The 13,007-nt window shown below is 46.3% G+C and overlaps 1 protein-coding gene across 2 annotated transcripts in view; it reads left to right on the forward strand.

Annotated features, from left to right (window-relative positions):
• ACACA (acetyl-CoA carboxylase alpha) overlaps nucleotides 1-13,007 on the forward strand; it is a 128,090-nt gene that overhangs the window by 86,113 nt on the left and 28,970 nt on the right. For both annotated transcript variants that reach the window (XM_054085069.1, XM_054085070.1), the window contains 2 exons: nucleotides 10,513-10,656; nucleotides 11,371-11,491. In XM_054085069.1, the coding sequence (XP_053941044.1) occupies nucleotides 10,513-10,656; nucleotides 11,371-11,491 (265 nt within the window). The remainder of the gene's footprint in view (nucleotides 1-10,512; nucleotides 10,657-11,370; nucleotides 11,492-13,007) is intronic.

Below are 13,007 nucleotides of genomic sequence, written 5' to 3' on the forward strand. Positions count from 1 at the left end.
GTCTCGGGTCATGTCGCCGCAGCTCCGGTGGAAATAATAAGATATAAACCACGAGGTTGTTATTTGCATAGAAATAGCATGGAGCCCCAGGCAGCATGGGAGAAGGACACAGAGATCATTTGTCTAAAATTTTAATGAAAACTTTTGCTGAGGCAGAGATTTTTATTTTTTTTTAACTTTCTTTGCCTCCCCCTTTTTCCACCCCTGTACCATCCTCCACCTCCCTCAACTCCCTTTCCTCGTCATAAGCTAAACACAAAGCTATTTCATATGAGGTGGGTGACATGCTGCTGCCAAGCACTAACAGGTTAGTTTCTGTTGGTTTTCTTTTTAATAGAAGCAAGGCTGAAGAGCCCAGCACTCCCAGTTTATGCATTGCTTATAAGGTTCAAGCTTCCAGGACTAAATTTCATTTCAGCCCTCACAAGGATGTTCTGAAGTCTGTTGCTGACCTATTTTTAGTTTGCTCCTCTTCATCCTTTGTGTTTAAAAGAAATCCTGTCTTTGAGATGTAAGCAAATAGTGGCTTTCAATCACGTTTTCCCTCCAGATACAAGTTCTAGGCTTTTGCTAAGGGAAACCAGATTTATCAGAGGTTTTCAGGAACCGCCACTAACTTCGGTTTGTTACAGAGATGTTCAGCCTGGTATCTCAAACAGTTAATTTTCTGAGTCATGTTGAAGAACTGTCGCACACATTGCACTTCCCAGTAGGACATACAAAGTGGTCATCCCTTCTTCTGGTGAAGGGAGGCATCTAACCACCAGGCTGTTCTGTTTCCTCTCTCCTGTTTAGCTTTATTTTCCACTAAACTCTCCAGGCTTGGCCAGCCTGAATGAGCATCAGACCTGTCCTCTGGTGTGCTCGTCCTTAGGGTTTGTGAAGAACATCCAAGCGTGAACTGGACAAATACCACCTGCCAGGAGGATATGTCCATGTGGGGGAAGAGGCAGTGAGGATGAAGAGTCAGAAACCGCTGAGATAGGAAATGTTCAAAGCAAGGTTCAAAAACTAGAATTCTGGGCTTCATTTCCCCGCCTGCAGCCAACTGCCTGCTGCTTGTGGTCTGGCCTTGTTTATCAGAACAGGTATAATGGCAGTGCCTGCTGGCAGCTTGGTCTTGAAACCTCAGTATTTGTATTTGCAATGGGTTTTGAGCTCATCAGATAAGTACCTGCCGGTGCCTTGGCAGGGTAGGTAAACCCATCCTCAGGATTTCTTACTGTGGAAGTTTTTACCTTTGAAATTATCTTGATTTAAGCAATGTGTCTGCTTGTCTAACCTATTCTAGACCTAAAAGAGCTCAGGAACCTGTTTACCAGATTAGGAATGCACTATTTCTGGCACTTGGAATTGGTGCTTTTTAGGAGAAGAAAAGACTTTTGAAGAACAGTGTTGAGAAGGATGTTTGTGAGATGAACTGATTAGTGAAAACCTGGTGGCTTGCTAATGCAATATGTAAATATCCAGGAAACTTGTAAGCCTTGTCCAGCAACTGTCCAGTGACCTTTCCTGCGTACATCTTTCATTAGTGCAGACGCTGCTCGGGCATGGTGAAGACGTTAACATGATACGTGCCATCCAGTGTCAAGATAGTGCAGGGAATGTGTCAATCCCGTGACTGTGGATGGGTCCCCGAGGACTTGTTGATACAACAGACCATAATTGTTGCAAAGATCCTTTTGACAATCTGCATTTAAAACCCAGCAACTCCTTTGCACAAGGCCAGAAGAGAATATCCTTGTATTTTAAATAGAGTCCTCAGTTGTACCGAGTGTCGCAGCCAGAACTCAGAGCAATGTGGCTGCTCTTGAGGATATTTATGGTTTCATTGGTGTAGATCTGGGGGAGGATTGGAGTGGAACTGTGGGATGATCCGCACGGCAGGCAGAGGATCTACCTTGAAAGCAGCTCGCTGGGATGGTGGCTACCCCTGGCTGTAAGTTGCTCAGTTGAAATAAGGTTTCTTTGAGGCAGTTCAGCCAACATGGCTCTCTGATGTTGGTTGCTCTTCAGTGACTTCTGACTGACACGTAGATGCACCTCCCTGCTTATCACAGAATCACAGAGCGATTTGGATTGAAAGAGACCTTCAAGATCATCCAGTTCCAATCCCCCTGCAATGGGAAGGGACACCTCCCACTGGATCAGGTTGCTCAAGGCCTGTACAACCTGGCCTTGAACACGTCCAGGGATGGGGCAGCCACGACCTCTCTGGGCCACCTGACCAGGGCCTCCCCAGCCTCACAGGAAAACATTTCTTCATAATTATCTAGTCTGAACCCTTCTTTTTTCAGCTTAAACCCGTTCCTCCTTGTCCTGTCCCTGCACTCACTGATCAAGAGCCCCTCCCCAGCTTTTCTGGAGCTGCTTTCAGTACTGGAAGCTGCTCAGAGGTCATCCTGGAGCCTTCTCATCTCCAGGATGCACAAGCTCAACTTTCCAAGTGTGGCCTCCTATGAGAGGTGCTACCACTCTCTGATTGTCTTTGTGACTTGTTGGGATACCATTTGATCTTGGTGCTAAAGCAGCCTGGCTCTGACCTGGTGGTTGGAGATCAAGGCTGGGGGAACCTGCAGAACTTGCTGGGTGCCATGGAATAACAGTGTGGAACAACAGGTCAGGACTTGGGAGGGATGGGCAGAGGTGCTGGGCCCACCTAAGAGGCTGCTGGGCCAGGTGTGAGGCTCACTGGGTGACCTCTGGGGTGAGAAGTGGGAAGCTCACATAGTCTGTCAGTCCATCTGTGTGAGTGATTGGTCTTCAGTACCACAAGCAGCAATATTTACCCCTCAGTTTCACAATCTGGAAAAATAAATAAAAGCCTGGTGACACAGATGCTGTTTGGGGGTTTTACTGTAAAATAGAGAATGCGGAAAGCTCTTTTTTTGAGATTCAAGGCAGGGATAGCTCAGTATCTACTCAAGATGACTCCAGTCTTGGGATTAAATCAAAGCAATCATGTGAGAGCAATCATGTGAGTTAGAACAGCAAGTGCCATCCCTGTCATTCAAAGAAGCATTATAATTATTAATGCATGATATGAATCTTTCTGTAGTGGCACTGCATGACTATTAGGAAGATACGTATGGGCGCAGAGTGTTTGAGAATGCTAATCAAAGAGGGGCTAGGAAATGTCAAACAGAAATTGACACTTCAACAGCATTAACCGTCAGTCGGTTCCTCTCGTGGATCTCACCAAGGTTACCCCGCTCTTGGCTCAGGAAGCAGGAGGGGCCGCTCTGCTGTGCCTTGCCTGGCTATGGCAGATGATGTGGGGAGAGCAAGGGTGGTGTCGTGGGTGCGGGTTGGTTTCTGCAACTCTCTCAGAACTGCTGCAGGACATCGGTGCTGTTGGAGGTCTCCTTGGCATAGGGCACCAATCCTCACACCCTAACAAAGCCCGTCTAGTTTGGGAATGCAGAGCAGAGCTGGTTTAAGAGTTGGTCTCAGGTTAGCAATATTTGGCAAGACGAAGAGAGCAGAATTTATTTCTTTTAAGGCCAGTGAGGGCATTGACTGCTGGGAGTGTGGTTGGTGGCAGTCCTGGTAACATAAAGGTCTTTGCTCTGTGTAGAGAAATGAATGTAAGCAGGATGGATGCCTGGACTTCAGATGAGTGCAAATAAACAAACACCAACCTCCATTTCTACATTTTATTTTTAATTGCCTTTCTTTAAGTGGCTATATTTGTGTATTGTTCCCATTAGAGACAATTTACGTCCCAGGCATTGCATTATCAGTCCCTTTATGTTTGCTTAGGGAAGAAAGTCTAATAGATTTCTGTTGACTTTTTTTCCTCCCTCCTTCTATCATTTTTAATATGGACCTTGATCAGTTTATCTGTGTGGATGGTACCTGTGCTGTGGGGGCTGCGTGTGTATTTATCGCTGCTAAAGAGGAGTTGGCGTAGTGACCCATATTCTGCCTGTCTAAATCTCTTCCTATACATTGCAGGGAAACTCCTATATATTCTAGACCCTATATATACTGCACGTAACCAGGATTGTGTCCCAGTTTCTGGTGATCCTGCAGGGCATGTTGTTACTGGAGCATTAACTCTGGTACCTGTTGTTCCACTAAAGCTGAACAGAAGGCGGCACTTCTCAAGCATGTGCAGGAATAACTGGTCCTGAGCACCCCGCTCTTGGGGTGTCACTTAAGATAGCAGGGTGACCGGCCTGGGGGTCTTTTCTGCAGGGAATTGTGGAGAAATGATCTGCCATTCTGGACACATGAGTGGGAACTCCAGGAACGGCCTTGGAGAGCTGTCACATATCTCCTGATTAAGTCTAAACCCACGCTGCAAAGTGAACAAAGTTTCCCTGCCCTGGTGGAATCATTTCCTCCGGCCGGTCCCCTTGGATGGGCTCTAAATGAGAGGGTTCTGTTGGGATTCAGAAGGTGACCAAGGGAATGACCAACACAAGATCTTGAATTATCATGGAGACAATCATTAACATTGTTTATAGGGCTGGTGTCTAGATTAGGGAACCCTTAACCGAGACAGATGGGATTTATGAGTGTTTGCACCATGCAGAATAGGAGGCTGTAATTTTAGTTTGCAAAGTATGTTGAGTCCTTTTGATTTACTGCTGACTGATGGAGTGACCTTGAGCAAAACATGCAGTCTCCCTACACCACAAAAGGAGAGCTCGGCAGGAGTTTTTTGACAAGGCATTTTTCATTTGGAAATGCCAGTTCACTGAAACTGGAACTCCTTGGGGAAAAAAGTATCAGTTTTGATGAATTTGTCATTTGGAATTTTTGTTGTCCAATGAAAAGTTTTTCCCCCTCCAATCTGCCTTTTATTTCCAAATTCATGTCTCTAATATCTACGACAAATATTTCAGAAGTCAGAAACAAACATCTTGACCCTGTCTGATATTTGTTCAGATCTCAAGATTGCACAATTTTCCTGTTGGAATCCAGAAGTTTTCAAAAATCTCCATAAATTAATGTAGGATAGAACAACTGTTTCCTCCCGATAACATTTATGTCGCCATCTGGAGACAGAGGGGTTGCCTCTTCTGTATCTGATCCCCATGGAGCCCTGCTCCTCTTGGTTTGGTAAGGTGCTTTGGAGTCTTCAGGCAGAAGATAGTGTAGGAAGGCCAGCGGCAGTGGCAGTGTCCATCTGGATACGTCTTCCCCTGCTGCCTCCGAGGTGAAGTGCAATTGCTTTTCGCCCTTTCCCCTCTGATCTCACCAAATTAAAGAAAAAGACTCCACCAGCAAGAGCTGCTTCTGGATTTGCAGTCAGTAGCCATCTCCAATAACCATCAGGCTGTCAGCTTCCCCCCACCTCCCCCTACCTCCCACCTCCCCCATCACTCACCAAAGGAAAAAAAGAGCTGGAGCCACAGCCTGAAATATATCATGCAATAGTGTATCATGAATTTCTTGTGAATCACATTGGTGAAGCAGGTTTATTTATTTCTGAGACTTTAAATCAATACAAAGTAGGTCTCTTAGTTCTGAAGCTGGGATGGAGTGGGAAAAAATGAGCCCATTGTACTCTTAAAACTTTGGGGAAAGGAGATGACAGCTATATAATTCCATTTACCAGGCACTAGGGGCTTTAATGTGAAGGTGACAGGGAGCTCTTTGTGCATTTAGAGCACCATATCTTCTAAATAAAAGATCTGTAGACTTGATAGTGGAGTATAGCTCTGACTTTAATAATCTCCAAGCATTAGACCGAGCCAATATGTTCCCAAGTCAGAAGGGTCTCCCACCGAACGCTCGTAAATTAAAAGTGCGGGAACTGCACGCATTCATAGATTAGAAATGCAAGAAGCACAGTCTGTCTCCAGGCAGAGGGGAGGTCTGTGCTCACACCGCCGCAGAGATGGGCTGAGGACTCGGAAATGGATCTGTTCAAGAGCATGGCTCGTGCTGGCATCCTACTTCGGCTTGGTTCTCCTCCTCAGTGGTGCCGCTGTTTTGCCCTCTAATGACACGATATGTGTGGGGAAGAGCTGAGTGGTAGAAATGAACACTGTAAGATCTGTTGAGGCTTGACTGCACATAATAGCAGTCAGGTTTTAAGTTCCTACATTGTATTTTCTGATGAGACATTCATTCTGATCATTTCTGCCTGTTTATGAAAAATAGGCTATTTATAGTACGTGTGTGTGCCTTTTCTGCTTCAGGTTTCTGGCAGATAATATAAATTGTGGGATGGGAATTGCAATTATTGAAATTATTCAGATAAAAATCTGGCACTTATATTTGATATAAATACATGATATGCTCTGAATAGTAACAGCACTTATGTTACATAATGATTCCCATTCAAGCCCTCTGCTGTCATTTTTTCAGATCTTTCATCTTTGATGGAACATATGAGCCAATCAAGTTTGCAGCCAAACCAGCTTCGCAGTGAATGTCTCAACTAACTAGCGGCTCCGTTGCTGAAAAGGAGCACAGAGAAAGCAGCTGGTCCTCAGGGCCTGAGTGCTAGAAAATGATTAATATGCATATGACACAACTACAGACCTGTTGAGGACGGTCTTTTAAAGGCTGAAAAGACTGCTAGAATTCTGGCTCTCCTTTGTAGTTTGCAGAAGATCCGCTGAAGTAAAAAGAAATGTGGTTTCCCTTTACGGTAGGGAGAGGGGCTTCTGCAGGGGCAAATGAAGTAAGAGTTGACAATACCGCCCATGTGTTTTGTAGGCATGTGGATATCAAAGGTTGCATTCTCTGGAAAATAGCGTGTGTTCTTGCAGTCATGGGCTGAGCTTTAACACACGCAGTTCTAGACCTGGCATTGCCCTCCGACACTGATGTCCTTGTATTGTTGAGATAGGGGCGTGAGGAAGCATTTCGTCCCGTGTAGCCTGTTAATTGCCCTGCTTTCTGTACACTTGAGTCTTCAAGAGCAAAGGAAGGGGAGGCTGAGTGGCTCGTCTAAATCCCACCTGGGTCCCCAGTGACTGGGAGACTGTTCGCCATCAAACACACAAGGAGTAGGTGGCGGCAGTCCTGCTTTGTTGGTTATGGCTAATGTTTGCGCTTGGTGGGGAGGCGAGGGAAGGGCTGCTGGTACAAGGGGGAGCAGACCCGTTTGCTGGCACCTTCCAGCGCTTGCTACACCTCACTCAAATGTCACAGTGGCTGCTGTTGAACTGGAAAGGGGAGAGTATATCCGAAATGCAAAGGAACTGGGATAATGTGTAGGAAAGCAGCAGCAACAGCAGTGAGGGGTCCTTATTGGACACCTCAGAAGGGGACAGTTTGGGACCTCTCCGTGGGGCGAGTCACACGCAGTAGCTTCCTCACTGGTAGCCTGTCAAATGCCAGGTGGACAGAAACCTGGTTTCTAGGTTTTCTGGCTTCCATGGGCTGGAAAGAATTCTGATTTAAAGCAAATTTTCTGGTGCCAGAAGCTTGCTGTCTGGTGCTTTGTTGTTCATGGCTGCTGGTTTTTGACTGGTTTTGCCATCAGATTAAACGCAAGATCAGAGGTCAAATATTACCAGGATTCAGGTGTGTTTGTTGTGTATCTCAGCTTTAAAATCTTGAACCCTGTTCTTTCCTATCCCTCTTTCTGGACCTTTCTTGATCTCTGGTCTGTGGCAGCTGACTCTGGGAGCTGCTCCTTTGTTCCCTGGAGTGCCAGTAACCTTTCTGCTAGGAAGGACCTGCTTCACAAACTTAACCCTTCCATGCACGTGTTGGGCTGTTAAACAGATGCCTTCTCTAAGCCTTGGGCTAAAGCTGCTTCCACTTCTTAACCTCCTGCTTACGTGACTCTGTTTTGCCTTCCTGACAGACCTAAACCCTGAAGGTTTGAAGTTTACCCTTTTGGCAGATTCTGCTCATATCAAATTCAGGATTTAATCCTGTGCAGTCTTTTCTCCCACAAGTTTGATTCGAGCATTACTTGTCTAACTGATTTAGCTACACTTCAACATCCACTCATGCCTCTGCTGACCACGTGTCTTACCGAGGAACATCAGAGTCCTTTAATTGCAGAAGCGTTGGGTTTGGACTTCTCCAGCAGATGTATTCTGTTTCACCCTTGGATATTTTCTTGCAGAAACATTTACACGGCAATATGCATTGCACCATTTAAGATTGTTAATTGGAGATTGAATTACTTGTCAGCCTTTAAAAATGTAGTCCTCTGAGGTCAGAGACGAGGTGGTTAGCAGAGCTGAATGGATGGGCTATTGCATTCATTTTTTTCTCAAGCCCTGTTGTCTCTAAGCTGGCTGGCCCTTCGCTGCCTTTAACCTCTGCCGCCCAAGGCAGTCTGCAGCTCTAGGTGTGAAGCACGTTGGTGGCATCTCTTCCTTCCTGAGGAGACAGCAGAGCCCACGTGTAGAAGCCCATTAGGGAACCAGCACCCGGCCTAGCAGCACCCCTGGCGACAGCCTCTTTAACCCCTTGGCTGCACGGTTTCTGCACCAGGGAGGGGAGCAGTTTGCTTTGTGTTTGGACTGTGCTTAGGTCAGGCTCTGATATGGAGCTTGCGTGAGCCCGTGTGACGCATCCCTCCCGCAGCACTCAGCGCTGGCACAGGAGCACATGTGTGGACATATATGTCACACAAATGAAGGCAGCGAGCGCTCATCGGTACAACTTTTAAAAGCGGCTTGGGACTACGTTGCCTCTGCTGACAAACACTGACAAGTAAATACTACACTCGCTCAGTATTACGGAGGGATTTCATTTGCACAGCCCCTCACAATGCTCTGCCACTTCACTGAAATGTCTGGAGCACTCGGGAGAAGGAACTGCATATTTATCTTGATCTCCAAAAAGGGATTTAAGGGCGAGAGCAGGCGGTATATTAGACTGTTTTCATTGCCTGTCAGCGGTGGTAAACCTGAGCTGTCTACAGTGTCTCTAGATAAGCGGAAGCAGAGGCCCATTTTGCATGTACATACGTTTGCATTAGTTCATAGATGGGGAGTTTAAATCCTTTTTATTTTTATTTTCCTCTGTGGAAGGCATTTAGCTAGGCTTCTGCCTGGCATCTGCAGGCCTGTGCTTTTCATTTCCTTGAACCTAAATCTCTGTTGCTGTCTTTTCTGCCATGGCTTTTCCTGGCACTGATTTTGTTAGAGGAAGATGAAGGTGTTTGATCTCAGAAGGGAGATTCGGGACCATCTCTGTGCAAAACCACAGTGCTTAAGGTGACTTCTACATTTTGGGGCTTGTGGTGTAACTTCTGTGCCTTGGTTTCTTCTGTATGTAAGCCTTGACATCTATCTCACAGGGAGTTCTGTGCGTGTAGGTGTTGAGTTTTGTGAAATGCCAGGCCACCAGGCCTTTTCTCCTCCGAAGGAAAATAAATTTGGAGATCACAAGTGGTGGTGTTATGCCTTGCTGGTTTGACAGCTCTTTAGATGGACACGGCGGCTCCCTGACCCCAGCTGTGATTAACTGGGGGATGTGTGGGAAGAGAGCTAATTGGTCCAGCGTAGTTTTATAACCAGATCAAGATTTTCTATTTGCATATCCCTTCAGCACCTTCTTACTTTCAGCTCCAAAAGGTCAAATCCTGAGAAATGTTCCTCTGTACTCTGGGTGAGAGGAGTTATGTGCTGAGCACTCATTATAGGGTGTCGGGATGGGGATGAAGTCAGCCCCAAGCATCTCTTCTTCAAGGACCGGGTTGCCTTGGGCTCCAGGCTGCTCCTCTCTCGGTGTAGCCCTTCTCCCTAAAACGAGCTGTGCTGCTCGTTTGGTGGGGGAGGGCAGGTTGTTTATGTGTGTTTGAGGGGGTTTTTAAGATCTAAATGAAGCAGGTATGTAATGCCCTCTGTCTGTTAGAAAGACTCAACCCATAAAAATAACAAACGGCATGTATTTGCTAGAATGTCAAAGTTATGAGTTTATTTTGTAATGATGTGCTCCTGCCTTCATGAGGTAAACTGGCCGTGGCAGAGGTGTTATTAGTAATATGGACTCAGTGGAGCAGAAAGCCGAGTGACCGAGAGATCAGTGTATCAGTCAGTGAGAGGGCAAATGGAAAGAGACAGCAGGAGAATGAGAAAAGAGCTGTGGTGCCTGGGCTGAGATTAGAGATGGAGCCGTGCAGGAATATTGGAAGCCCAGCACTCAAGAGTCTTATTCTTCCTAGTCTCTCCAAGGAGCTGGTGGGGCTTTGTCTTTGCTCTGTCTGTCTTTGTGCACGGTGTTTGCTTTCTCCCCAGTTAAAGGTTTAAATGGGTCCACCCTACCAGTCGTCTTAGAGCAGTTTTGAATTAGTGAGCAGAGCTTGGGTCAGCGCCCAGGAGACTTGTTCATGGATCACCTCCATCGCTGCTTGGCAAGGGCAAGTCTGTAACTGCCCTTTGCCTCAGTTTCCCTGTTTGTGTCATTCCTCTTGGTGATCACTATTCACAAGATCTCAGCTGCACACAGGCCTTGGGATGTCTGTGGGGAGAGGAGGGGGATCGTGTCTTGGAGCAGAGATGGGCTTGTATGCGTCTGCTCAGCCAATACCTCCTTGTCACATCCCATCCTCTGATGGTTTTCCTGTTTTCCCTTCAAAAGGTGCTTGGACGGGAAGTTTATACCTCCAACAACCAGCTGGGTGGGATCCAGATAATGCACAACAACGGAGTGACGCACAGCACGGTGTGTGATGATTTTGAAGGAGTCTACACTATTCTGCAGTGGCTTTCCTACATGCCAAAGGTAATGCCTGGCCCTGCCGCAGTGCAAGTGCCATCACCTATTGGCTTTGTTCACAGGGTTTTGGGGGGTGGGGGGCTGGATCCGTGGGGGTTTTCTGTTTGCATGCAGCCTAGAAAAGTGTTCTAGGCTCATGATCAGGGCCGTTACTTTGAAGTGCACAAAGTAGTTCTTGGGTTGCAGGGCAGCCTGGCGCTGCCTTGGATACCTCCACATCACTGCCCTGCTCTGTTCCCTCGGTACGCTGGGTGGCAGGGTTTTGTGTAAGCACTGGATTGTCTCTTACCTAGGAGAGTCTAAGAGTTCCTCTCTGAGTTGGTAATTTGTAGTTGATGTATATGTGTAAGCTGCTCTGCAGCCAGGAAGGCGGCAACAAGAAAACGCAGGTCACCTTCCTTCAGGAAGGAGTGCATGGAATGAGTCAGGTGGCCTGATCACCTTTCAGAAATTAAATTGCAGGCCCTCGCTAATGCCGGCTGTGCCTGAAGTTCAAGAGCAAATGAAGTACAATATATGCTGTGTGATGCCAAAGGAGGATTTGAGACAGTGTGTGGAGCACCTTGGAAGTTTCTTTGGGCTCTTGCCACAACATCCCATCGGTCAAAGGGTTGTGCAGTGTTGGGGAGAGAGGACTGCGACCAGGTCCCGTAGAGTTGGTGTTTGGTGCAAAGCCATGCAGGAGAATCACTTCCTTCAATATTTTTCTTTTTCCCTTAGAGCGTATACAGCCCTGTTCCTATCCTCAAAGTGAAGGATCCTATAGACAGAACCATAGAGTTTGTTCCTACCAAGACTCCCTATGACCCTCGCTGGATGCTGGCTGGACGCCCAAATCCAAGTATGTACATCTTTGGGGCCAGGAAACACAATAATGCATCTTGTTTCAAGACTGCTTGTCAAGGCTTTGTGTCTGTAATCCAAACATATTTCACAGCTTATAAAATAATTAGTTCTAAACAATTTAAATATATCAAAATAGCTTGTAAATTCTGAGTGCTTGAGGACACTTACAATTATTAGTTACTTTTGTAGAGTTATTTTTTATGATTTAGAGGAAAGTACGTGTACAAAAGTCTTTACACTGAAGGATTAACTCCTGCAGATCTTGGCAAATAATTATGTGGAAACACTGCAAACCACTGAACCCACACACACATTTTTGGGGTTGTGAAGCTTGTGTACATACAAGCTGCAAACTGGGTGACCATTATGTTATGACAAACTGTTATTAATGAGTTTGGGGGGCTAAAATGAGATCTGTGATAAACTAAGTTTTCTGGTTTTGGATAATATTTTTTCATCATCTCTCAAGTAATTCATCCAGCTGTCTGAGTGCAGCTAACATTGGCTTCCAAATCGAGTGACTTCAGATTTTAATTTAGTGGAAGCGTTAAGGAAAGCAGATGATTCCCTGTGATAAGTTAAAGCAGATATCTCCTAGGTGAAAAGTTAAAGCCATTTATTAGAGGAGATATTGCTGTGATATTCTTCAAACTGACGCCCAACACGAGGCCAGAATCTAAAGGATCGGCTTTGGGCTCACGATAAAGAGATAATTTTGAAATGGATGGTCACATTTTACAGTGGGGCCACAGAGGCAAGGAATGTAGAACACAGTAATTACAAGTTTGGTCTTGATAAAACACTCTCCATCCTGTTTAAGTCAGCAGAGGTTAGCTTGCTTGGATCTCCACTTTTAATTGGTTTTGGACTTGGGTTTGCAGAAGCAGAGGTGCTTGTTCAGATTAAAGCATTCTGCAGAAGCTGTGTGCCAAGGGGTAAAGCTGGGAGGGATTTGGGTTTCGGGCTTTAGGGGGTTTCTTTTCAGAGCTTCATGAAGCCCCAGTGGAAAGCAGTTGCCCCCAGATTTCTGTAATTGTCTGAATGGATAGAGGGTCTCCATGCCTGGACTTCGAGATATACAACTTATACAGTCTGGAAGACTGCAGAGACATCTGCAAACCTTCTCACTCCCCTGTCCATCATCAGCAATCAGCCCAAATGAAAGCTCTTTGTGATGTCCTTCCCTGTTCTCTGGAGTAGGGTCCAAGCTGAAATATTGGACTAGATCAGGCTGCCCAAGGCCCCATCCAACCTGGCCTTGAACCCCTCCAGGGATGGGGCAGCCACCGCTTCCCTGGGCAACCTGGGCCAGTGCCTCAGCACTCTCATGGTAAAGAAATTCCTCCTTATGCCCAGTCTAAATCTGCCCCTCTCCAGTTTATACCCGTTCCCATCATCCTGTCCCCACAAGCCTTTGTGAACAGCCCCTCTCCAGCTTTCTTGTAGCCCCTTCGGGTACTGGAAGATTGCTATAAGATCTCCTTGGAGCCTTCTCTTCTCCAGGTTGAACA

Source organism: Cuculus canorus, chromosome 20 (assembly GCF_017976375.1).
Source record: "Cuculus canorus isolate bCucCan1 chromosome 20, bCucCan1.pri, whole genome shotgun sequence".
NCBI classification, from domain to species: Eukaryota; Metazoa; Chordata; class Aves; order Cuculiformes; family Cuculidae; genus Cuculus; species Cuculus canorus.